The sequence below is a fragment of the Rhineura floridana genome, chromosome 21 (assembly GCF_030035675.1).
Source record: "Rhineura floridana isolate rRhiFlo1 chromosome 21, rRhiFlo1.hap2, whole genome shotgun sequence".
In the NCBI taxonomy this organism is placed as follows: Eukaryota; Metazoa; Chordata; class Lepidosauria; order Squamata; family Rhineuridae; genus Rhineura; species Rhineura floridana.
Window position 1 is genome coordinate 17,905,885 of NC_084500.1, and position 26,775 is coordinate 17,932,659.

General features: G+C 48.8%; 2 protein-coding genes across 9 annotated transcripts in view; one reads left to right on the forward strand and one right to left on the reverse strand.

The window, feature by feature from the left end:
• Window positions 1-10,785, reverse strand: part of PIGL (phosphatidylinositol glycan anchor biosynthesis class L) — a 41,404-nt gene extending 30,619 nt beyond the window's left edge. The window contains exons 1-2 of the mRNA XM_061604891.1: window positions 10,449-10,785; window positions 6,099-6,198 (exon numbers count right to left, since the gene is read on the reverse strand). Coding sequence (XP_061460875.1) covers window positions 6,099-6,198; window positions 10,449-10,719 — 371 coding nt within the window. The 5' untranslated portion in view covers window positions 10,720-10,785. The remainder of the gene's footprint in view (window positions 1-6,098; window positions 6,199-10,448) is intronic.
• A 3,731-nt stretch (window positions 10,786-14,516) lies between these two features.
• The window catches only part of NCOR1 (nuclear receptor corepressor 1), a 109,253-nt gene continuing 96,994 nt past the window's right edge, over window positions 14,517-26,775 (forward strand). For 6 of the 8 annotated variants that reach the window (XM_061605352.1, XM_061605356.1, XM_061605355.1 and 3 more), the window contains exon 1: window positions 14,819-14,927. The gene's annotated coding sequence lies outside the window, so the exon portion shown is untranslated. Of the gene's footprint in view, window positions 14,715-14,818; window positions 14,928-15,322; window positions 15,430-26,775 lie in introns of those variants that run through there. The other 2 variants (XM_061605353.1, XM_061605354.1) reach the window with 2 other exon arrangements.

Here is a 26,775-nt window from a genome sequence, read left to right on the forward strand (position 1 = left end):
GGCAATCAGTCTGACAGTAGAGGGAGAGTACAGCTGTCCTGGCTAGCAGCCATTGACACCACGATCCCCCGTGCATTTGTCTTTCAAAGCCAGCCAGATTTGGCCGTGGACCTTTCAAGGGTGCTGTCATTCTTAACCTGTCCAGCGCTGGACGCAGAAATGACTGTAGCCTCGTTAAAATATCCTGCCTTTTTTCTATTCTGGGCCAGCATACTTGTCTTTGTTCGTCTGTTGCTTGCTAGTTGCCTGTGACCCTGGCAAGGCTGGAACTCAAAGCCAACACTGCCCACCTCCTGGGCTGCCCTTCGTTAAATATTTGCCTGCTTTTCAATCAGCAGGGAAGCCGCAGGGGTTACAGGAGGAGCTCGGTCTGAGGACTGGATTCTGGGAAGAGGAAATTGACCATCTGCAGAGTCAGCGGAGTTCACTCCTAAACGAGAACCACACTGGTCTGCCGAGTGCAATAAAAAACCCAAAACACTGAGAAACCACTGACCTACTTTCCTGTAGGAATCAAAATCTCTCTGCCGCCTGTTCCCACTTCAAACACAAACTGGGGTTTTGTGCTTGAGGAGGAGGAGGAGGAGGAAGGGAGAGGGGAGGGTTCATTAACCAGACAATCAGAATCAGCAGAGAGGATGTAAACAGAAGGCAGCATAATGGTCAAGAAATCAGAAGAAGGCTAGGACTGGGGAGGGCAGCTATGAGAGGACTAGAAAAGGTCCTCAAATGCAAAGATGTATCACTGAACACCAAAGCCAGGATCATTCAGACCATGGTATTCCCAATCTCTATGTATGGATGTGGAAGTTGGACAGTGAAAAAGGCGGATAAGAGAAAAATCAACTCCTTTGAAATGTGGTGTTGGAGGAGAGCTTGCAGATACCATGGACTGTGAAAAAGACAAATAATTGGGTGTCAGAACAAATTAAACCAGAACTGTCACTAGAAGCCAAAATGATGAAACTGAGATTGTCATACTTTGGACACATCATGAGAAGACCTGATTCACTAGAAAAGACAATAATGCCGGGAAAAACAGAAGGGAGTAGAAAAAGAGGAAGGCCAAACAAGAGGTGGATTGATTCCATAAAGGAAGCCACAGACCTGAACTTACAAGATCTGAGCAGGGCAGTTCATGACAGATGCTCTTGGAGGTCGCTGATTCATGGGGCCACCATAAGTCGTAATCGACTTGAAGGCACATAACAACAACAAACATGTTCACCAGTTGTAATGGTATAATTTTTAAATCACATTTTATCATGGGTTAATGCATTTTGCAGACACTTATTTTGTTGTCACTTTTATTGTGTATGCAAATGGGCAGATTGGCTAATGAGCAATAAACTTGTTGTTGCACTCTCTGCCGGAAACCCTGGAGAGCCGCTGCCAGTCAGTGTAGACAGCACTGAGCGAGATGGACCAAGCGTCTGACTCAGTCTAAAGCTATGGAATTGTTCACATGTGCAGAGCTTGGGATCAATTTCGTGGGATGGAGGAGTGAGAGAAATTAAAACTCAACCAAAGGCAGAGGTCATCAAAACTATGGAAGCAGCTGGGATACAGTTTATACCAGGCATGGGGAGCTCACTCGCCTACACAAACCTCGTCTGTGATTTTCTCTGGCAGGGAATGGGGCCAGGTTGGGCGTCATCGGACAGAAGCTGCAATATTGATATGTATCTGTGTCTTGTTGCAAAGATAAACTGCAGATGTCGCTGTAAAGGGTGGCTCGCTCTTCTTGGTTGTAGAAGTGAGAGGATTTGGGGTCTTCTCCTTTTAGCTGGTATAGCACAGTGGGGAGGAGAGCCTGGCTGGGAGCCCAGAGTCTGAGAGTTCAAATCCCCGCTTGTGTCTCCTGGGTGTCACGGGCCGGCTAAAGATCATCCCTGCAGTGAGTGGCTCAGGGGTTACATGCTCTGCTACCTGTGCAGCCATGAGCATAGTCCCAAGAAGCCCAGTTGCCCCCCAGTTGGCAGTTGCAGACAAGGAAGGGGCTGGCTTGTGCAGCTGTGGCAAACTGAGCAGGCCCTAGCTAGCTGGGGAGGACTAGCCTCAGAGGGAGGCAATGGTAAACCCCCTCTGAATACCGATTACCATGAAATCCCTATTCATAGGGTCGCCGTAAGTCAGGATCGGCTTGAAGGCAGTCCATTTCCATTTCCTTTAAGCTAACTTAATTCAGCTGGGTGGGTGGAGGAGGGCAGAAAAGACCCTTGGAAATGTCTCCTCTTTACATTCGACAGGGCGGACCGGCAGTCGGCCCGCGCCTTGGAGAGAGAGTCTGGCTTTTGGGGAGCAACTGCTGATAATCAAAGACTGCCCTTGTGCAAACAGTTCCCCTGCCGCACAAGAGGATAGACAGATCGGGGAAAGGGTCCATCTCTAGACTGGCATGCTGCCAGATGCCTTCTGGAAGAGCAGCTGGAACCAACTGGCTTCTCATTCACAGGAGATCACTCTCGTGCAAAGCTGGGCCAGAAGGCCACAGCACTACCGCTACCCTGCCCCAAGGCGTTTGGATTTCAGAGTGTACTGTCTCCAAGGCTGGAGGTCCCGCTTAGCTAGCATGGCTAATCGCCTTTAAAGACCAGTCGCAGGGGATCATGAGGGGGAACACAGGAGGCTGCCTTATGCAGTCATACCATTGGATAGTCCGGCTAAGTACTGTCTGCACTGACTGGCAGCAGCTCTCCAAGGTTTCAGGCAGGGTTCTCTCCCTGGAGATGCTGGGGATCGATCCTGGGACCTTCTGCATGCAAAGCAAATACTCCGCCACTGAGTTATGGCCCTTCCCTAAGAATAAAGCAAGATCCCAGTCCTCATGGTTCTGAACTAAGGGCTGATTTCAACAGGAACAGAGGAAGCTGCCTTTACACTGAGTCGCGCCATTGGTCCATTTAGTTCAGGACTGTTGGCACCCACTGACAGCAGTTCTCCAGGGTTTCCATCAACGGTCTTTCCCAGCCTTCTCTAGAGATGTCAGAGACAGCACCCAGAACCTTCGGCAGGCAAAGCAGTTGCTCTGCCAGTGGCCCTTTCCCTCCTATCGTGTGCTTCCCCCATCCCCACTTGCCAACCTCCTCTAGGGAAACACTTCTATCCCCCCCCCGCACCATTGTTGCTCAATCCCGTAAGGGGAAATCCCTGAATCGCTTCGATTGCCCAAAACCGACAGGGGGAAAAAAAAGGGACCTCCTCACTGGAGCAAAGAGGCTCCGGAAGCATCACAATCTGAAACATCAAGAAGAAAGAGACTAAAAAAAGGCACAGGAGAAAACGGAGAAGCGACTCTTGCACCCGTGCAGTGATCTCAGCACTTGGAAGGGAAATGGTAACAAGGAGGGATGGCAAAAGTGCAGCCCTCCAGATGTCGTTGAACTCCAACTCCCATCATCATCCCTGACGGTTGGCCATGCTGGCTGCTGGGAGGTGGAGTCCATCAGCATTCCCCTCTGTAGGGGAAGGAATGCCTCACCTAAACGGAGGCATTCTTCTGTCTCTTGCATGTTATTTCTTAGATCAGGGTGGGTGGGGAATGTGCACCTCTCTAGTTCTTGCTGGATTCCACCTCTCATCACTATTCCTGAGTAGGGATGGGATCTGTCGCCTGGTGCCAGTTCAAAAGCATCCCATCGACCTAACAGGCCGGTACTGATTCTTTGTCCGCTAGCTGCTGCTTTTACCGATCTGTCTTCCCCCCGCCCTTGCAAAAAATATTGATATCAGAGCCTGGAAAAGTTACTTTTTTGAACTACAGCTCCCATCAGCCCCAGCCAGCACGGCCACTGGATTGGGCTGATGGGAGTTGTAGTTCAAAAAAAGTAACTTTTCCAAGCTCTGATATTAATATTGATATTTTGAAAGGGAATATCAATGAAGTCATAGTTCTTAATATTCATGTTTTAGAGGAATATGTTTTTGATATTTTTCGAAAACATGCACAGAAAATTGCGACATTGAAATCCAGTCTGCAATGAAAATGGAAAATTCAGTATCCGAATTGGGTGGAATTCTAGCACATTCTCATCCCTGGCCATTGGCCAAGCTGGCTTCTTGGGTTCCTGGGATTTGAAGTCCAACAACATCTGAAAGGCCATATCTCTGGGCTAGAGACTTTTTTTTGTTTAAAGGCCAGACGTTTAGGGGAAAGGCCTGCAATATTCCTCTGGATCGAAACGGCAGCTGCTTGATATTTCCCAAGGTCAGAAGCAGAATAAATCGTGCCAGTGGAGGTTGGCAGCTCCATGTCAGTGGGGCAGGTGGAATGTGCTCCGGGTTTTAGTCCGAACTTTCAAGGAGCTGTCCAAGGCGCTTCAACAGATTCCACTGCCCCACTGACATGGAGAAACCAGCCACCACTGAATCACGCTATATATTTGGCTAGACAGAGAATTTATACACCCACAGCCCTACTCCGTGGGAATCTATTGTTTAACAGCCTCACCCACTGAAAGCCTTCATTTATCTAAATGGAATGCATTTAGTGTATGTTTTTTTACATTCGTGCCTTGATGTTCCCTGCCCTGCATGACCTTCCTCGCTCAAGGCAGTCACAGGATCACTGGGGCTTGCAATCCTCTGTAGATCTTAAGCCACAAGGGTGAGTCACTTCTTCTTCTCACTTTCCCTAATTGGGTGGGGATTGCATCATCCGGACTGACACATTCAGTGGGTTTGGGAGTGCGTGTCTTCTGTAGCGATTAGAGTATCGGACTGAGACCTGAGAGACTTGGGTTCAAATTCTGACTCAGCCGTGAAGCTCACGTGATAGCCAGTCACTATCTCTCAGCTTCACCTACCTTACAGGATTGTTGTGAGGATGAAATGGGGAGAGGAAAAGAATCAGGTATGCTTGAGCTCCTTGGGGAACAAGGTGAAAGATATAAACGCAGTAATAAATAAAATAATTGAACCCCGTTCCCACCAGTTCTGTCCTGTTCTTAAAAAAAAACTGATGTGAAGCGCATAAGACGGGAGTGGGGAACTTTTTTTCAGCTTGAGGGCCGCATTCCTCCCTGGGCAACCTCCCAAGGGCCGCATGCCAGTGGTGGGCAGGGCCAGTGACAAAAGCAGGCGGAGCAATGGATGTCAATTATATAGCACATTGGTAGACACCCTCCCACACCTCTCTCTACCCACACAAGCAAGAGGCATGATCAGAGTTCAAGGACACATTTCAGCCAGGCAAAAACATTCAGAGTGCAAAGCAGAGCCAGTGAGGGGTGTAGCCTGGGGAGAGTTCTGAGGGCCACACAGAGAGGCCTGGAGGGCCACATTTGGCATGCGGGCTTGAAGTCCCTTTCTCCCAGTGGGAGCCCAGGGCGGCATGACCTCTTAAGTAACAGAAGAACATGCAAAGAGGCCCATCTAGTTCAGCAAACAGTTCTCACAGCGGCCAGCCAGCCACAGACCTACAGGAAGCCCACAAGCCAGACATGAGCGCAGCAGCCCTCTCTCCTTCAGATTTGTCCAAAAGGGGGTTAGACAAATTCATGGAGAGTAATGTATTTTAAGATTTGTTTTTATGACGTTGTAAAGTGTTTTTAGTACCTTGTTTGCTGCCCTGGGCTCCTCCTGGGAGGAAGGGCGGGATAAAAATTAAATAAATAAATAATAATAAGTAAGGTTGTCGATGGCTACTAGCCACAAAGGCTGTGTACTTCCTCTGCTGTCGGAGGCAGGATGCCTTTCCATACCAGCTGCTGGGGATCATTACTGCGGAGAAGGCTGTTGCGCTCAGGTCCTGTTGGCCAGTCCTTGAAAGCAGAGGTTTCCAAACCTCACCCACCCCAGACCGCTTGAAAATTGCCAGTAGTCCTGGTGGACCACTGAATGGTTCTCCCGCCTGCTGTAGCAATTGCAGTGTGCTGCGCTAGGTGCTGCATGATCCTGAACTGTGTTTTTATTGCCTCTTTCATCTCTTATATGGTATTTCATTGTATTACATTCCGCATTCCATAGAATTCACACTGTAATACCATAAAACACCATATAAAAAGAAAAAATATTTAATGCTGACATGTTGCCGACCACCTGAACGAAGCTCGCGGACCGCAGTCTGGGACCCACTGCTTTCAAGTGTAGAAAGTTACCTGTGATCAACGACAGTCACATTGGAAGGAGGGATCCCTAGTACTGTACAACTCTCCAGGAGTTCCTTCTTACGAATATCCCCTTGACTGTAGTAATTTCCTGCAAACAACAAAGAAAACGAGTCACATTCTCTGCCACAGTTTGGAATGCAAAGAGAATCTCTCCCCCCCCCCCGGTGAAAAATGAAAAGCAACCATTGCCCGACGGCGTCTGTTAAAATAACAGAGTCGAGGAGGGAACATTAAGACATTTTCCTGGGTTTCAAAAACACTGGCTATGTTAGTGTGCTACCGCAAAAAGTTAACGAATCCTATGGCACCTTACAGGCTGCCAGGTTTGCTAGGATATGAAGGTGAGAGGCTACAGGGGTTGCTAACGTTTGGGGGCCAGCAGGCACATTTGGAATTTGGAGACAGCACTGTGGGCACCAGTCACACAATGGCTGCCAAGTCATACAGGTGCGCGCCCTGCATTTTCTAGGTTGTGGAGGGAATTGTAAGGGAAGAACTTAAAGCATATTGATGACATTGTACTCCAAATCTCCGGATGACCTCTCCCAGCGGTTTCATATAAATGTTAAAGAGCATGGGAGACAGAATGGAACCCTGAGGTACCCCGTAGGCCAATGGCCAGGGGGGTGGAGCAGTAGTAAACAGTGCCTCCCAATCCCATCCCAGCTAGACGGCCCAGAAGGATTACTATGGTTGATCGTATTGAAGGCCGCCGAGAGGTCCAGCAGCACTAACAGGGATGCACTCCCCCTGTCTAATGCCTGGCGTAGGTCATCAAGCAGGGCAACCAAGGCAGTCTCTCTCCCATGATCAGGCCTGAAGCCTGATTGAAAAGGGTCTAGATAGTATGATTCATCCAGGAAAACTTGGAGCTAAGCAGCCACTACCCTCTCAATCACCTTGCCCAAAAAGGGGAGAGGAAGTTGTTAAGATCCGCAGGGTCTAACGAAGGCTTCTTTAACAAAGGTCTTATCACAGCCTCTTTCAACAATGTTGGCATAGACCCTTCCCTTAGGGAGGTGTTAATTAAATATGCCACCCAGCCAATCACTCCAACTCTGGCAATTTGATTAACCAGGATGGGCAAGGGTCAAGAGAACAAGTAGTGGCCTTCGATTCTCCCGGAATCCTGTCCACATCCTCAGGCTGAAAAGTATCCATAGAAAAATGACCAGAGGAAGCCTCGGGAACATCTCCCCCTGAATATAACTCAGACAGCACCGTGGTACACACCCCGGTTGCGTAGTCTGAGACAGGAGGTGAGACGACTAGAACGCCGGTGGCGGAAATCCCGTTCTGAAGATGCTCGGACACAGGTTAGAGCAGCAATAGCTGCCTACCAGGTGGCAACAAAGGCAACAAAGAAGGATTTCTTTGCTGCCTCTATTGCATCCGCAGAGTGCTGTCCCAGGAAGCTGTTCCAGGTGGTCCGAAGCCTGGTCGGTCCAGTCGCTCAGGAACCCCTGGAACATTCTAAGGCTTCCTGTGACAAATTGGCAAAGCACTTTGCGGATAAAGTCGAACACCTAAAGAACTCGATTCCGTATGCCGTGGATGCGATAGATGATCCTGAGTTGGCCAGCTGCAATCCGGTTTCATGGGATCTGTTTCGGCCTCTTCCTTCTGAGGATGTGGACAAGGTACTTTCAACTGTAAAGCCTACCACTTGTCTGACTGATCCTGGCCCATCATGGTTCCTTGTGAACTGTAAAGAAAGATTGGGCAAAGGGATTAGGGTGGTGGTAAATGCATCCTTGAAGGAGGGTGTAATGCCACCAGCCCTCAAGGAGGCAATTGTAAGACCTATCTTGAAAAAGTCCTCCTTGGATCCCCAAGTTTTGAACAACTTTCGCCCTATTTCGAATTTACCATTCTTGGGCAAGATCATTGAGCGAGTGGTGGCAAATCAGCTGTCAGCACACTTGGAGGAAACGGATTATTTGGATCCATACCAATCGGGTTTCAGGACTGGACATGGTACTGAAACAGCCTTGGTCGCTTTGGTTGATGATATGAGAAGGGCTATGGATAGGGGAGAATTCACCTTCCTTGTCCTCCTGGATCTCTCAGCGGGTTTTGATACCGTTGACCACGGTATCCTGTTAGATCGCCTGGGAGGGTTGGGAATAGGAGGCACTGTTTTACAGTGGTTCCGTTCCTTTCTCTCTGACAGGCATCAACAGGTAGCATTGGGGGATGAGATTTCAGACCCTTGGCCTCTCACTTGTGGAGTGCCACAGGGTTCTATTCTCTCTCCCATGCTATTTAACATCTATTTAAAACCGCTGGGTGGTATCATCAGATTTGGGCTGCGGTGTCACCAATATGCTGATGACACGCAGCTCTATCTCTCGTTTAAATCTTCACCGGAGTTGGCTGTAGAGACCTTGTCCAAGTGCCTGGAATCCGTGAGTGGATGGATGAGAAGAAACAGGCTGAAGCTCAATCCTGATAAAACCGAGGTACTGCTTGTGGGTGACAGGGGAAAGCTGGGTATTGTTGACCTGGAACTCAATGGGGTAAGATTGCCCCTGAAGGATCAGGTCCGCAGCCTCGGGGTTATTCTTGATTCCAAGCTGTCCATGGAGGCTCAGATTTCGGCAGTGAGCCGGGCAGCTTGGTATCAGCTACACCTGATACGGAGGCTGCAACCCTACCTCCCTGCTCATCAGCTCCCACTGGTAGTGCATGCACTGGTCACCTCTCGACTGGACTACTGCAATGCGCTCTACGTGGGGCTACCCTTGAAAACGACCCAGAAACTACAGCTGGTACAAAATGCGGTGGCCCGTTTACTTACAAATAGCCGCCGCCGTGATCACATTACGCCGGTGTTAGTTCATCTACACTGGCTTCCAGTTGCTTTCCGGGCCCAATTCAAGGTGTTGGTATTAACCTTTAAAGCCCTATATGGTCTCGGCCCAGTTTACCTGAAGGAGCACCTCCAGTACCACCAACTTAGCCGCCTGACTAGATCAGCCACGCAGGGCCTTCTCTCAGTACCACCAACGAAAACAGCTAGGTTGGTGGGAACTAGGGAGAGGGCATTTTCAGTGGCGGGCCCCACTCTCTGGAACTACCTCCCGTTCGATCTTCGACATGCCCCTTCCCTGGATGCATTCTGCCGAGCATTAAAAACCTGGCTCTTTGGACAGGCCTTTGGGACCTCCGGGGTGGGCTAAGCTTTTATCACTATTACTGAATGCCCGTTGTTTACATACTGTTTTATGCTGTAATTTAATCCTTTATTGTCGACTGTATTGTATTGCTATGTATTTTAAATCGTATTTTAAATTGTATTTTACTGGAATTTAATTGTGTACGTCGCCTAGAGTGGCCTTGGCCAGATAGGCGACACAAAAATTAAATTATTATTATTATTATTAAATTAAATTATTATTAGTTAATGAGGAGTCCAACTCAGTCCGAATGCGAGCAATTTTATCTGCAAAGTGCCTTGCAAACATGTTGTAACGAGAGACTGAGGGCTCAAGAGTCTAAAATAGGGCCAGAGACCAAAAGTCCCCGGACCACCCGGAAAATCATCACCGGATGGCACCGAGCAGACGCAATGGTGGCAGAACTTTCTTTGCTGCCATCACTGTCACATGATAGGCTAGAAAATGAACTGTAGCCTGTGTTCAGTCGGAAGCAGATTAAGTTTTTCTTCATTGTCGTTGCAGCTGTCGTCCCTGCCGTTTCATCAGGCCCAAGGTTTGAGTGAGAGCCAGTGTGGTGTAGTGGTTAGAGCGCCAGATGACAACCTGGGAGACCAGGGTTCGAATCCCCACACAGCCACGAAGCTCACTGGATGACCTTGGGCCAGTCACTGCCTCTCAGCCTCAGAGGAGGGCAATGGTAAACCCCCTCTGAATACCACTTACCATGAAAACCCTATTCATAGGGTTGCCATTAGTCTGGGTCGACTTGAAGACAGACCATTTCCATTCTCTTTTCAAGGTTTGAGTGTGAATTATGGGCCTTCCCTGGTGGGAGAGGACGCTTTGGAGCAATAGTGTCCACCACTCCAGGGTCACCTCTGTATTCCAGAGATTGACCAAATTCTCCCTTTTTTGGGCTATATAAAATAAATAATTATCACATAAAATGAATTCACACTTACAAAGGCGCTACATAAAATAAATAATATACATAGAAATAGTAGTACTGTGACGTCACATTTTCTGTGGAGCGCGTGCGCGCGCTTCTGACCGCTACATAAAATGGCTGAACGTTGGGCCACGGTGACGTCACACGCACAACCCCGGCGGGGGATGCTAGCATTGCGGGCCCCGACGTCACGGCTGCTAGGCAACGCCGCGCCGCCCTCCTCCTCACCTGTGGACCCGCAGAGCAGCCACAGCCGGGCTTCTGCTAAACTGAGAATGGCGGGGGCGAAAAACATCGCTTCGTCATCAGGGTGCGCCGTCACAAACAGGGCACGTGGCGCGTCATCTTCGCGCCGATCCGCCGATCCGGTGGCTAATAGCTTCCGGCCATCCCCCCGCTGCCGCCACCTCGTTCTGTGGCACCGCCTCAGCCACCAGGAAGAAACCAGCCATAGTAAAGGCAGGGGAAGTAACAGGGCGAGCAGCTCTGTTGCCGCCATAACGCTGACGAGGGGGAAAAAAAAGAGTGAGAGGGCCACAGAGAGAATCCGGGTAGAAACTAGTGCCGCCAAACAATGGTTCCGGCTGTGCAAAAGGGCCCCGCTCTTGAAGAGGCGTGATTCAGAATCATGGTGCTGCTTTTCCTGAACTGGCCCCATATACATAAATGGTTGTGGAAAAGGTGGCAGTGTGTGCAAAAAACAAGATCCTCCCCCTGACTGCCCATCAATCTCCCAGACCTCTTCATTAGATGCAAGAAGTTTGATCCTGAGTTACAGAAATATAATATGCACATGGTTGGAAGGGTCTGCACTTTTCTGCCTTTCGTTTCATTTTGACTTCACTGTTTAAACCCCCCCCCAAAAAAACCCTATATCTATGTGTATATACCTGCAACGAATAATAACACTGCATGCATCAGATTGTGGACTGAGATCCACAAAAGCTGATACCATAATTAATGTGTTAGTCTTTAACCTACGAGGGCCATGTTCTATTTCCACTGCCAGGCAGTATGCAGCCTTTGGAATGCTTCATTTTATTTCATTTTTGTCCCTCACAAGCTCTTTCTGCTTACTATTTAAGGCTGTGATCCTATGCATACTTACCAGGGAGAAAGTCCTGTTGCAATCCATGGAATTTTCGAGGTAGGGTGGCCAGATGTAAAAGCGGACCAGGGTTCTTGTCCCTTTAATAGTTCTACATAGTTATTAAAAGTGCAGGGGCCCTGGTGGTTGTTTGCATTTGGCCATTCTATTTGGGGTAAATACTATGTACCTGTGTGTATGTCTTCTACAGCCTGATCCTGTGCATATTTACTCAGATGCAAACTGCAAGTATTTCAATGGGATGAAAATGTATAGGTTGGCAACCTTGCTGTCTGCTCCTACCTAACCACAACTACTTGGAAGTAAGACCCATAGATTGTAGTAGGATCTCCTTCCATGTAAATAAGCTTGGGGTTCTAGCCTTGATTTTCAGTGTTGCCCATACATTTTTATTGATTTTGCACTTCCACACCTCAAGCAAGTAGGTCATTATAATTTTATTCTTACAAATGGACAAACCGACAGCCCAATCCTATGCATGTTTACTCAGAAATAAGCCCTACAGAGGACTGACTCCCTCCCCACTCAGACTGATATCCTAACCCTGAATGATACACAGATGGTTAAACAAGAGAAACACACAAAGCTATCACTAATAGCTTTAAAAAAAACTTGGGGGTGGGGGTAAGCTTTCATATTTCTTTATGCATTCACTGCCACTCTGCACAGAGAGTCCTTTTGCAAAGTATTGGCCAGCAGCCAATGCAAACTATAAATAGGTTTGTCACCTTTTTTTATGGACAGGAATTATATGCTTTGTAACAGCCACATAACAGGCAAGAAAGCAATGTTGAACTTTTGACCATCATCTCTATGCTGATTTCCACCTTTTACACAGCTCTTAAAGGTGCAGAGATTATGTTCGTTTTTTAAAAAAAACCAAAAGCCCAACCCTGATGATAAGGTATAGTGATTTGACCTTGTTTGAGAAAGTGCATTTAGGGGGATGGGAAGACAGAGCCTTGCTGGCTATCAGCCTGCAGTTCTTTTCATCAGAGAACAGTCAGGAAGTTAAAACTCACCCTTTCCACCCAGGGGTTTGTCTCATGCACAATGAATTATGGGGAAAAGGACATGTGCCAGTAGGCACTCCTCATTCTGTCTTTTGGAATCAGCATGTCAGCCTGGGTACCTTCAGGAGGAAGGGTGGGATATGAATTTAACAAATAATATTACATAACCTTTCTCATATGACCATCCATCTGTTCTGATTATAGAAACATTCAAGAAACAAGTAACGACATGGGTTTGTATTCAATTAAGTCCTACGCAGAGTTGACCCAATGAAATGAATGAACCTAAGTTAGTAATGTCTATTAGTTTCAGTGACTAAGTTTTACTCAGCATAGACCCACTGAAATTAATAGACCCAAGTTAGTCATATCTATTATTTTCAAAGTGCCTACTCTTAGGACCAGCATTGGGTACAACCCATGGTTATTTGTCTATGCATTTGGATCTTGAAGAAGTTGTTTCCGTGAAGTGGTTTGCTATATAGTTACTTAGCACTGCTGTTTTACTGTACTGTGTTTTATTTTTTGGTTTTAAAGTTGTTTTTATTGATTATGTAATAGTACTTTATTTACCCCTGTGGTAAACTACCCTGCACTGCATACTGCAGTAAGGGCAGGATCTAAACTACTGAACAAATTTAAAAAATGCAGATTTCCCCCCCTGTCAATGGCGATTAAGGCACAAGATAATTCATCACTTTGAATGCACGTATACTGTTTCTAAAAAATGGACACATTTTGAACATCTGTAGTAAAATATTCAAATACTTTATTGCAAGGCCATAGGCCAGCGCAGGTATACACAAATATACAAATTCAATACATTAAATATACAAATATGAATGTAGAAAAAAATCTAACATGTGCGCGAGTCAGCCACGACGGGCGCCCGGGGTCCACGGCAATGTCGGCCGCCCACCCGACCTGTCTTGAAACACGGACCAAGGAGTAGTAAAATATAACAACACATTATGCGACAGAATGAAAGCATTTGTTTTCTGATTATATTGATACACACTGTTCCAAAATAGGGATCGAGGCATACTTAAGCACTGTGGAGCCCCATTGATTTCAAGGGGGAGAATCAAGGCTGTAATTCTAAGCTTATATGCTAAGGAGTAAGTCCAACAAAAGACTTTAAATCTGAAATCAAGGGGACTCCAAAAACAGGGCAGCCATGGAGACAAGAAAGAAGAGGCCTCCTGTGAAGACAGAATTTCACCTAGTGTAGCTTAGCAGCTGCCAGTGGATTGCAGCACAAGAACAGAGGAAGCTGCCTTACACTGAGTTAGACTGTTGGCCTATCTAGCTCAGTGTTGCCTACACTGATGCAGCAGCTCTGCAGCATTTAAGATAGGGTGTTTTCCCCACCCCCTACCTCATTCTGATGAGGGGAGGGGGGCTGAACTCCTATCCTGATGGCACCCATACTGGGGTGGCCAACTGCAAAGGTGGAGTGGGCTCCTGCACCTTTAATTCCTAGCTTCCCAGTTAAAGGTGCAGTAGCTCCATTTCCTGTGACATCCTAGATTTTTTGCCTGTGGTTCCCATAGAGCAGGGATAACCAACGTCGTGCCCTCCAAGTGTTGACTCCCATCCTCCTTGGCCCTCAGCTGTGCTGACTGGGTCTGATGGAAATTGGAGTCCACCAACATCTGGAGGACACCGACAAGGCTTCGGAGAGCAGGTTCGGGCCCTGGTGAACTTTTTTTCAGGCCCTTCAGCAAGGGCAGATCGGCTAAAAATCTTTACACTTTAATATTTTATATCATTATTATTTTTTAAAAAAATTCACCAATTTTACAATGGATGTCAAAAACAATACACAAATAATGATACTACAGAGAAAGACAAAAACTTATGCAACATAATCAGGCCCCGGACCCCCTTTCGTACCGCCAAGTCCCGGTAATTTATACCAGCTTCCTCCCCCGGCCGGCCCTGGGCACCAGTTTGGCTAACCCTGCCACAGAGCACCTTTAGCTGTCAATCGTTTCCCGGAAGTTTCATGTGGTGCGTCACTTTACACTCCTTCCTTACCTCTACATCCTCCCCTCCTCAGAGCCCCTCTCCCACTCTTATCGCATCTGCCTCAACCCTTCTCCTCCATTGGCCGGTTGCTCAGGGCCACGCCCCTCTCACCCCTTTTTCCCTATTGGCCGGGGACGGGTGTATTGCTCTCCCTTCCCCAACACCTTCAGCGGGGAGCGTTTGCTGCGGCGCCATCACCCAGGTCCTGGAAGAGGGGTAGTGAGCGCGTCTAATCCGAGCCGCCATACCAAAGACACATTTATTGCCTCTCTCCAGGGTGGAGAAAGCAGAGTTAAAGAGGGGGTCGGGAGGAAATACGCGCCGTGCTCTTGCTCGAGCTGGGTGGGTGTTACTATCGTTCTAAATAGCGTTGCCTTTATACGCAGCTGCCCTGACTCCGCTCGCGGAGGGAAGGGGGCGGAGCCTCTGCGGCGACGGAGGGAGGGGGAGGGGACGGCAGGGAGGGAGGGAGCGAGCCAAGTTGGCGGTGGTGTTGCTGCCGCCTCCGCTGCCGAGGTGCTGCTGGAGGAGGAGGAGGACGGCGACAGCAATGAGGTAAGGCGCCCGGCGAGTCGGAGGGGGGACGGAGGGCGACGGAGGGGGGAAGGCAGCGGGGGGGGGGGAGGGGGAGGGGAGGTATCTGACAGGTCGGGTGGGGGAGGGGTGATTCGAGTGGGAGGAGGGGAACTTAAAGAGGGGTACAAAGGGGGTAAAGTAAGTGGGGGAGGTGTTGAACCCAGCTCAGTTCTTACTCGGAGTAGACCCATTTAGACCCTGTTAAAAAAGTCTCACTGCAGTGGGTCTACTCTCGAGTATGGCGAAGTGGGAGGGGGCGTTTAAAGGGCGCAAGGAGGAGAAGCCCGCTCCTTGCTGCTTCTAGGGAAGGAGCCTCGGGGCCTTCCGTGTGTGGGGGGTGTTGCCCTTTTTCTCTCTTTCTCCCCCCCCCCCGGATAAGTGTGGAAGCCTTATAGGGAAGCTGGGTTAGGGTTTAAACAGGCAGTAGGAGAGTGGACTGGATCCTACATTTATCCCTTTCTTGGAGTAGAGCCATTGAAACGTGAGTCGTGTCCTTTGGTTGCCATGGGTCTACCCTCGTGTTATAGCTGTGGGGTGTGTGTGAAAGGGTGCAAGCCTCAAAGAAAAGGCCAGATCCAGAGAAGGGTTGGGGGATTTGCTGTGGGAGGGAAGCCTCCTGGCCTTGCGTGGGGGCCCTCCCCGCCTCCCCCAGGGATTGTGGCAGCCCTGTAGGGCGGTCCTTTGGATGGGCTTGCTCAGGGCTGGTGGGGTGGTGGTTAAGTTGGTAGTATTGGTGGAACGGGGCAGAGAGGATTGTGATCAACGTTAGTCAGAGGAGACCCACTGAAATCTAATGGAGCGAAGTGAGCTGTCTCCATGGATGTGAGTGAGTCTTCTCTTGAGCATGGTTAAAGGTTAGGGTGCAAGCCTAGGGTGGATCCCAAGCATGTTTGTTACTGGGAAAGGACGGCCCCATTGCCTTCCATCAGTGCTTCCCCCCCCGGAAGTGTGGCAGCCCTGTAAGGTGGTCCTTTATAGGTGGGGTAAATGGGCAGATTGGGGTGGGTGGGAGAGGATAGTCGATGACATCCAACATTTAACCATCCTTAGAGCTGACCCGTTTAAATATAATGGAGTGAAGTTGTGCCCGTTGATATCAGTGGACCTACTCTGGAGTATGGCTTAAAGGGGATGCAACCTGAACAGATGGAAGCACAGTCCAATACATGCCTACTTGGGAGTAAGCCCCCCCCTTAAGGTCAGTGGGGCTTACAGCACAGACCTTGCCATGTTGACTCGGGAGTCAGTCCTGTTGAACTCTGGGGCTTACTCCCAGGTAAGAGGGGTTATGGGGTTAGGGCTGCAACCTTTCTTCCCAGGTATGTGGGTGTAGGAGTGCAGCTGAAGAGCCTGAATTCTTCAGCATGTTTACTCAGAAGTAAGCACTGGTATATCTGTTGTGAGGATGGCGGCCTTGTAGGCCAGTCCTTGTATATATTTCCTCAGAGGTGTGTATGGAGAGGAGAAAGAGATGGACATGCTCTGGGGCCAGTCCCCATGAAACCCAATGGGGCTCACTTTCAGGTAAGGGGGTGCAGGATTTCAGCCAAATTGCTCAAAATGCTAAGCATATTTCTTTGGGAGTAACCCCTTTTGCCTTTCAGGGTGGCAGGTAGGCTTGCTGTCCAGCAAGCGTGGGGTGCATTCTGCCTGGAGTAGACATATTGAAATGAATGAACCAAAGTTAGTCATGCCTGCTAATTTTGATGGGTCTGCTCTGAGTCAGACTAGCCTGTGGTGCAATCCTGTGTGTTTTAGGATGGCAGCTTTATAGGGTGGTACTGTTTTTAGATTTTCATTTTCTTGGCTTTTTTTGATGTGTTTGCAGCCCTGAGCTCCTTTCAGAGGAAGAATGGGATAACAATAACAATAATAATTATAATAATAATAACAACAACAACAACAACAACAACAACAACATCATGTTTGCAGGGGTAAGGCGGGTAAATAAATTGCATTGGCGCTGGGAGAAAGAGATTAGACCGGTGGGGAGAGGAGGTGGACAATGAAGAAACTCTTTGTTGGACTCTTAAGCATGTTTGTTTGGAAGTCATCTCTATTGCTTTCCATGGATCTTGCTCCCTGTTAAGTGTATGTGTTTTTTAAAATGAGGATAGCTTTACAGTGTACTCCATATGCATTGTTTACTCAGAAGTAAGCCTTGCTATATGCATTGGGGCCTACTCGTGAAGAGGCATCTCAGGATGGTAGCTTTCTCTCAGAGTAAATGGGCATGGTGGGGTTGTTAGGTTGTTGTCCCATCATGCATTTCCCATGGATTAATCCTCAGGGTAGGTAGGCAAGAGGACTGGCCTTCACCAACCCGGTGCCCTCCTAATGTGTTGGAGTACAATGCCCAACAGCCCCCTGCCAGCTGTACACTTTTGAAAAATACAGTGCCCGGTTTCTTTATCCAGTTTGCTGCTTGAAAGCTATTGAAAGGGTGGTAGCAGGCAGAGGGCTGAGTCAACATGATAGGGGAAGGGTAGACTAAGAAGGAAGCTGAATAAATTGTATGTGGAGGCCAGGAAGTTGGTAGAGAGTGGGGAGTGATAATTGGTTTAGAATAGTAGGCAGGCTGGGGAAGAGCTATTATTATTATTTATTACTTATTTATTACAGTGGTTCCCAAACTTCGCCCCCCAAAACCACTTGAAAATTGCTGATGGGTGGGAGAGAATCTGGAAAGGAAGGAACCGGGGTGCAGTAAAACCAGACATAGGTGTGTGGGGGTGGAAGTGCTTGGGACATGGAAAAGTCTGTGAACATCTCATGGAGTGGTGGTAAGACCAGCTGGGGTGTGCTCAGTCTGGCTCCTACTCAGAGTAGAACCCTTGAAATTAATGGACACGGCTCAGAGAGGTGGAGTAGAGCTTGACTGGATGCAGTCCATCAAATGTGTTTTATTGATGGGATTTCTATTGGGCCTGTGTGGGAGGCTCTTGTAACAAGGGGGCAAGTGAGTGAGAGTGGGGAGACCCAGCCAGGACTCATGATAACCAGCCAGATCTCAGCTGGCCCGGCCATGTTGTGAACCTAACCTACCTCACAGGGTTGCTGTGGTTAAATGAGAAAAGGGGGAACAACATATACCACCTAGAGCTCCTTGGAGGAAAAGGTGGGGTGTAAATACAATTAATAAAACAAACAGATGAACAGAACTCAGCAACTGGGCTTCATGGAAGTTACAGCTATCAGTGGCTACTAGCCATAGTGGCTATATGTTGCCTCCACTGCCGGATGCCCCTGTGAGAGCAGGATGCTAGACTCTTCTGATGTTTTGGACTGCTCAGCTCCCGTCAGTAGCCAGCATGGGGCTGATGGCCATGGATGCTGGGCGTTGCAGTCCACAACATCTGAAGGGCACAGGTTGGAGAAGTCTGTGCTTGGCACGGTGACCAGGAAGAGGCTGCAATACCTCAGAGAGGCAGGGTTCAACATGGGCTGTGACATTTGCCAGAGGTGCGGATGAAAGGCTCTGGTTAGGGGAAGTCCCCAACGTCCATAGTCATCTCTCTGTGGCTGGGTGATTCGTGTGGCTGTCTAGACTCTGGAGGCCGGTTGGGAGTGCATCTCGCTCGATTCTCTTCTCTGGTCGCCCACCCTTAAAGGCAGCCTCGTTCAGAGGAGCTGCAGCTTGAAAACTGCATCCCCCTCTGAGCTGTTGGGGCTGCTGCCGGCCTGAGTTGGGGCACGCGCATTGCCAGAGTTGATCCTGGCTGGGCTCATTTGTTTGTGGGACTCCTGAGAGCGCCGTGAGCGTCTGCTGGGTTTGAGCGATTGAGGCCTGGGTGGGGGAAAGAGGTTTCTTTCTAGAGCTACATCCCCTGGTGATGTTGCAGAATGCTATCTGCAGTGAAGCTACTTGCTTCTCTCTCTCTCCCTCTCCCTCTCTCTCCCTCTCCCCCCCTCCCCCCCAATCCCACTTATGGGTCTTGATTGACATTGCATAGACGTGCATTCCCTTCAGAGTGCAACTCGCTCTGAAGGTCACAGCAGCCACCCAGAGCTACTCCTCGACCCCCTCCTCTCTCACCCCTTTTTGTCCAGAATGGCGCCCCTTGTTCCCTCTTGGACTTTTCAATGATTTACAGATATTTCTAGCTATGCTGGCTTAGAGCGTTGTGTCAATGTTTCAAAATGGCTGGGTGTGTGTGATTTATTGATTGATTTATTAACTTGGCGAGAGCTAGCGTAAGCGAGTGTCTAGGCGACTGGGTTTGTGAACCCGGAAATCCCCGTTTTCAAATCTCACAGCTGCTGGGAGGGACCAGAGTTTGGTGTGGGAGAGCCCATGCTCTGCATGTAGAAGGTCCGGGGTTTAGTCTTCAGCCTCTCCAGTTAAAGGGTCAGGTGACATGTGATGATGATGATGATTATTTATTCAGCTTAGATCCCACCCTTTCTCCTGAGGGAGCCCAGGGAGGCAAACGCATCCATAATAAAATGATTAAAAAAAAATTATATTAAAACTATTCTCTGAACCAGGGATCTCAGGGTTTCCAGGAACAGTATCTTTCAGCCATCCAATGCCTGGCGGAACTGGAATGTTTTAAACTTCCTCCTGAAAGTCATTAATGAGAAAGACAGACACACAGGGGAACCACCACCAAGACGGCCCTGTCAACCTAGGTCATGTCCAACCGAGGAGCCTCCAGTGGTGGCACCACCAACAAGGCCTCACCTGCTGATCAGAGGGTCTGAGATGGTTAATATTGGGGGAGTTGCTCTTTTACCTTCTTGGATCCTAAGCTGTTTAGGGCTTTGTATGCTAGTGCTGATACCTTGAATTGGGCTGCCCCACTTTCTAACCTTGCAGCTGCACTCTGTGCTATCTGCCCGAGGACTGGATTACCTTCTGGATAGCCGTCCGAGGGCCACATGCCTGTGCCATAGGCTAGTTTCTACACACCCTCATGCATGCTTCACTCTTCTCTCTCCAGGCAAGCAAGAAGCAATGATCAGCATTCAAGGATGTGTTGCAGCCAGGCAGAAACGCTTAGGGTGCGAAGTAGGCCCAGTGAGGGGGTATGGCTTGGGGAGAGTTCCAGGGGCCAAACAGAGAGGCTTGGAGGGCTGCATTTGTTCCCCCCCTCTCCAGGCCTGAGGTTCTCCTCCCCTGCTCTAGACCATGAAGGGAACGGCCCCACTCTGCCTGAGATTCAGGAGAACCACCACCAGGCAGAGCATACAGTAACAGGGATATATCAGGGGTAGCCAACCTGGTGCCCTCCAGGTCTTGCAGATTACAATTCCCATCGTTCCCCACCATCGGCCACGGTAGTGGAGGGTGATGGGAGTTGGGAGTTCGAGGACACCCAGTGGGCACGTTGGCCACTCCCTGAGCTAGATGGACCAATCTGATTGAAAAGCAGCCATGCAAATTTCTCCTGCGGTTCTAGGCAGCGTTAGACAAAAGTCTGCCTCAGTCCCCCACATCTGCGACACGGAGGTAATGCCAGCCCGCCGTGCAGGGTTGCCCTGGTGTTTCTGAAACGCCTTGATCTCTTTAAGCACTCTTTAAATTTATTTATTTATTTATTTATTAGGCTTATATCCCGCCCGACTAGCGATAGCTATAAATGTTGTTTATATTAAGTTTCTGTCCCGCCCTTCCTCCTGAAAGGAGCCCAAGGCAGTAAAGGAGCAAAACAATACAATTAAAAATAAATTATTATTTTTTTAAAAAAAGGTAAGAACCCCGCGAGGTAGGCGACACTGAGGAGAAGATCTCGGAGGCCACTGGGGTGGTAGGGCCATAGCTCACTGGTAGAGGACCTCCCATGCATGCAGAAAGTCCCAGGTTCAATCCCCCAACAGCATCTTCAGGTAGGGCTGGGAAGATTCCCTGTCTGAAAACCTGGAGGGCTGCTGTCAGTCAGTGCAGACAATTCTGAGCTAAATGGACCAGTGGTCTGACTCTGTAAGCAGGTTTCCTATGTTCCACTGGCTGCCAACGGAGAAGAGGAGGAGATTTGGGGCTGATCTATAAACGCCGAAAAATGAGGTAGTAAACAGGGTTGTGTTACTTCAGATTATAAGGCAGCCTGGGGGGGGCGGGGGGAGTGGGGAATTGACACTTTTGAATGCACCCTTAAGGGGAAATCTCCCTGCCGATATAAACCCAGTACAGCACCAAAGGTCTGCACTTGAACTTCTTGTCCTGGTGCCATTATTACTTGCTGTGGGTTTTATTCCATGTGTGGATGGGGGAGCATGCACAGGTGGGATTGCCGCCTCCCCCCACAATATGAAGTGGCACAGTTCCTTTTCAGCCACTTCAGGACTCTTCCCATCCTGTATTTGGACCGGGCATCACTTTTTCGTAAGGGGGTGGTGGAGGTGCTCCTGTAGGTACCCCGCATGATGACACCTGGCGCAGCACCCTCCAGAAGCGATTGGACACCCAACACCAGAAGCTGCCGTGTTCAAAACTCAGCGTCTCGGCCTCTGGCCTGGAGCAGCCTAATATCGGCCTGTAACGCTGTCGCTGAAAGACCCGTGCCGGCTGCCCGTATTCAACCGGGGCAGGTTTAAGGCCTTGCTGGTGGGGTATGCCATCAGCTACTGTGCATTTTATGCTACCGTGCATAAAATCATGAATGTGGTGTTTCCAGCTACCCCACTACCTCCGGCCTTTGGAGGGCCTGCAAGGAGAGGCTGCGAGTAACGTCATGGGTGGGGTGTTTCTAGGAGCAAAGCTGAAACTGTCTTAATTCCCTTTTATTTTTGCTATATTGCCAAGAGGTGTAACGTGGCCGGCTAAAGAATGTAATGGTATATTTATAGTATTGAAAAAGGTTTTTGTGTTTGCTGTGACCTTTATTATTGTTTTATTACTGCCGTTGTATTATTTTATTATGAAATTGTTTTTTGTAACTGGTTGCTTTTGTGGTAAGCCATTTTGAGCACAGTTTTTTTTTGTAAGTTGCTTTGAGTTCCATTTTGGAAAAAAGCGACTGATAAATATCATTAATAATAATATATCAGGCGCGAGGCACGTTTGAGCCCTCCAGATGTTACAGAACTCCCATCATCCCTGCCCATCAGCCAGGCTTGCTGGGGCTGATGGGAGTTGTAGTTTGGAGCCTGTGTGTGTTAAGACTGGTAACTTGTGAATAGTCTCAGAGGTAAGTCCCCTTGAATTCAGTGGGGCTTACCCCAGGAAAATGGGTATAGGATTGCAGCCCAAGTCTCTTCAATCCACCATGCCTGCTTTTCGTAAGGGCAACACGGTCGACTGTCCTGGGCTCCTTTGGGAGAAAGGGCAGGATATACATTTAATAAATAATAATTATAGTTCAGCAACATCTGGAGGGCTGAAGGTTTCCTGCACCCATCTTAAAACGTACGCCACTGTGGTGTTCTATAGGCTGAGCGGTGTAGACGTTCCCATAAATAAACTTAATTTATGACCCGGCGGTTTGGGACTGCTGGGCGTTGGGTGTCCAGCAGCTCCAAGCTTTCCGAGGAAAGGAAGCCGTTGCAAACTGGAAGAGAGGTGGCTGTTTGCCTCCTTTCGGCTCTTCTCCTCGCGCTGTGCGTTGGCAAGGGTGGACTGGCAACCTTTTGTGGATTTGGGTTTGTGTTTGTGTTTCCTGCAGGGTTGGCCTCCCCTTCTCTTTGGGTAGTTTGATCAGGCGTGGCGATTCGCTGGGTGCCTTCCAGTTTTGTGAAAGGTCCCAATGCATTCCGGGATGGCGTGTCAGCTGATCGCTGGGCAAAGGTGTCCCAGTCTGAGTGTCTTCATGGATTTAAAGCAAAAGCAGCTCTTGGGCTTTTCCTGCTCGCTCCAACGCTAGCTGAGAAAGAGCCGCTGAAGAATCCTGTCAGGGTGAAAGCTGTTGCTGCTGGTCATTTCAGATTCTGGAGCCTGGATTTGACACACAGAGTTGTGCCTGCTGTGCAGAGCCCTCCATGGTTTCAGAAGCGGCAGGCATTCCCAGCCCTAAGAGATTCCACTGATTATTGAACCTGGGATCTCCTGCATGCAAAGAAGATGCTGTTACCACTGAGCTACAGCCCTTTCCCCGTAAAAAATAAAGCAAGATTCCAGTCCTCATGGTTCTGAGTGAAGGGCTGATTTAAACAGGAGCACAGAAAGCTGCCTTATACCGAGTCATCTGGTTCAGTATTGTCCACACTGGCTGGCAGAGGCTCTCCAGGATTTCAGGCAGGGGTCTCTTCCGGCTGTACCTGGAGATGCCAGGTTTTGAATCTGGGGGTCTTCTGCTCCCAAGGCAGATGCTCTACCCCTCTACATCCAGAGAGGATGGGGTAGCGAAGCTGTCCGCTCTTATCAATTTCCCTTCAGTTTCATTCAGACTGCCTCCTTCAAATAGCAGGGAAGCTTGATCAGCTTGCTATCTGTGGAGTCCATGTATAGATGTGTACATTTACCATACATCATGGGGAAGGGGTGGAGCTTAGTGGTAGAGCGTGAGCTTGGCGTGGCAGGCCAGGCCTGGTTCAGTCCCTGGCATCTCTAGGTAGATTTTTTTTTGGGGGGGGGGGGGACTCCCATCTGAAGCTCTGGAGAGCTGTTGCCAGTTGGCGTTGGCCAGGGCTGGGCAGAAGGTAGATCAGGATGTACCAGTGGATGTCTGGCTGACTTGCGGTAGATCAGCAAGAGCTTCTGACTCCCAACACCGCATAGAGATTTTTGGAATATTAAGTGATGCATCAATGCTTTTAAATAAATTGCTTCGACAACAGGAGCAACAAACTGAGTTTCCTCACCTGAATTAGTCTGTTGAAAATGAAGAAAGCTAACTGGGAGTGTTGCTGTTGTTATTATTGATGATGTTACACATATATTCCACCTTGTCCTCTGTGGAGCTCAAGGTGGTGTACAAACATGGTTTTCCCCCTTCCTGTTTTATCCTCATAACAACCCTGTGAGGTTGCTTAGGCTGACAGGCAGTGACTGGCCCAATGTCGCCCACTGAGATTCATGGCCCAACGGGGATCTGATCCCTGGTCTCCCAGGCCCCAGCTTGACACTCCTACAAGTCTAAAGCCTGCCCACCTGTGGGGTGTAGTCAATACTGAGCTGAAGGGACCACAAGTCTGGTTTTGAAGCAGGTGGCTTCGTAGATGTGCAGGGGGCTGTAGCACAGTGGGAGAGCATCTGATTTGCACTCAGAAGGACCCAGGTTCAGTTCCCGACATCTCTAGGTAGGGAAAGATTCCTTCTCTGAAATCCTGGCGAGAGAGAGCTGATGTCAGTCACTGTAGACAATTTTGAGCTCGATGGTCCAGTGCCTGGAAGGGCTGTCGTTGGGTCGCAGAGTGCTTGCTCTGCAGGCAGAAGGCCCTGGTTTTAATCTTAAATACTTCCAGCTGATGAGACTGTCTTCCAAAGAGCCAGCCAGAGTAGGTAATGCTGAGGGAGTCTGACCCTGATGCAAGGCAGTCTCCTTGGTATGCATTTATTTTAACTAGGAGTTTGTGAGCCCTCCGCTGTGGTGGTGACAGAGCAGGGAAGAGCAGACTCCGGGAACCGTTCCATAAAGGAGGCGCCCCCCCCCCGCAACAAAATTTATTAAGGTGCAAAAAAGGCTGGTTGCTTGTCATCAGTGATGTCACAGGCACTGTCCAGTAGGTGCCTGTGACGCTTGCGCAAACTCATTCCATGCAGCAGCGCCCAATAGGGTTGTACTAGTTCAAGAAAGAACGGGCTTTTCAGAGCATCGTAAGTGCTTCCTTGGTTCCTCCTGAGTGTCCCTGTAGATGACTTTTTGTTTTTTAATGTCAGAGACTCTGCTGATTCTTCAGTCTTTCTCAGACTTTTTTTTCCTGAAGGACATGCACGTGAACTGGGTTGCTGTAGCAATCGATTTGGCAACAAAGTGGGATTTTGATACTACCCAAAGAACGCGATCAGCACCTCTGACCGTACAGACCCCCGTGCCTCTTGTAATTTACAATGTATGACTCCCAAGGGTGCAGTTGTGAAATTAGTGATTCCTGTGTGGCTCCATGTGCGCACATATAAGGACACTGAGCGAGACCTCATAGTGGAAAGACTTTGATAGCGTAACTGCATACTTGGACATAAGTCCCACTGTGTTCCACAGGGCTTAGTAAGTGCGTTTAGGATTTTATTTTCCATGGGCTGTGTTCAGCTACTCATAGGAACACAAGGAGCTGGATAATTGGTCTATCACAATTGGTCTAATTGTGTGGTGTAGTGGTTAAGGTGTTGGACTACGACCTGGGAGACCAGGGTTTGAATCCCCACACAACCATGAAGCTCCCCGGGTGACCTTGGGCCAGTCACTGCCTCTCAGCCTCATGAAAACCCTATTCATAGGGTCGCCATAAGTTGGAATCGACTTGAAGGCAGTACAAGCACAGTATTGTCAACACTGGCAGTGCCTCTCCAGAATTGCAGACATAGGTCTTCCCAGCCCTACTTGACCCATTGAAATTAATGGACCTGAGTTAGTTGTGTCCATGGATTTCAGTGGGTCTACCCTTGAGTATGATGCAGCCCCATATTAACAGCCCTCCCTTCACCCAAAGGTCCTGGGGGAGAGATAACATACGATTAAAATCAAACATTAAATAATAACAGAATATATGTAGCAAACTTGGCATTGCCGCCCTGGTGGCCAGAACGTTCTAGAAGCGCACGGTGGTAGTTAATGCATCAGAGCGATATTTCCTCATGACATGGAAAGTAAATAGCCATGCTCCTCTGGCTTGCGGTTCTGTCTACAGTTTGCACAATAATTTGCGCATGATCAGTGCGCAGGCCATATTTTAGCTAGCTTGGCCTCCAAGAAGTTAAGTATTTTTGCCTCTAATTTACACTTTTCCCCTGGGAAAGCCGGCTTTTTGACCGATAATGGATTCAGTTTCAGGTGACCAGGAATGTCTGTTTTTATTTTGTTGGACTGTATCGTGCTGAGATGCCGCTTTCCCGCAAGATGATCTCTTTTAAGGGGCCCGTCAAGTTTATCTCATATTAAATAAAACGGACTATTTTTTTAAAAAAAAAATGGTTGTTTTTTAAAAGAGAAATAAGATTTCAAGCACCCCAGAAGCGGCCTGGAAGAACTTGTGAGCTTTCAGGATGCTCAGTGGTAGAGCGCCTGTTCTGCCTACATTCAGTCCCTGATGGTATCTCCAGGTAGGAGCTGGAAATTGCCCCCTGACTGAAATGCTGGAGAGCTGCTGCCAGTCTGTAGCTAGGCGGAACAATGGATCTGACTCGGCCTCAGGCAAGCTTCCTGTGTTCCTGTCTAAATCAGCCCTTCATTCAGAACCATGAGGATTGGAATCTTTTGTAGGGGCAGAGGGCTTTTTCCCCCTTCTCACTCACCACAGCAAATATAGCTATAAAAAAAAGGCTGCTTTGGGGCTGCCAGCGAGCCCTAAATCTGAGCCCCTGGTAGTGCTGTGTAGCACAGCGGGAGAGGGGCCTTAGCCAAGTGAGCAAGAAGAAAAATGTCCTCCCCCTTCCCCTAATGCAGCACTATGGGGTCATGTTTCAGGCTAAGTTGAAGCCCTGAACAGAAGTGACTTTTTGAGGAAGCGGACATGTGCTGCAACAGTTTGTTGCAGTTCTCACTTATCTCTGCTGTTCAGATGTGTGTGTGTGTGTGGATTCCTTCCAGTGCATGCACTGAGTAAATAGTTGCTTACCTAAAGCTACCCTGTGAACACACAGCAGAGGTGTAATTTTAACCAGGGACTTCTTGACTTGTCATCCACTGTGCTGTACCACCTCTTCTCTCCTCTCCCTGTCCCTATCGAAAAGAAAAGAAAAATGTCCAGACAAACCACTTATTCACATTTCTCGGTCTGAGTCTCTTCCCTT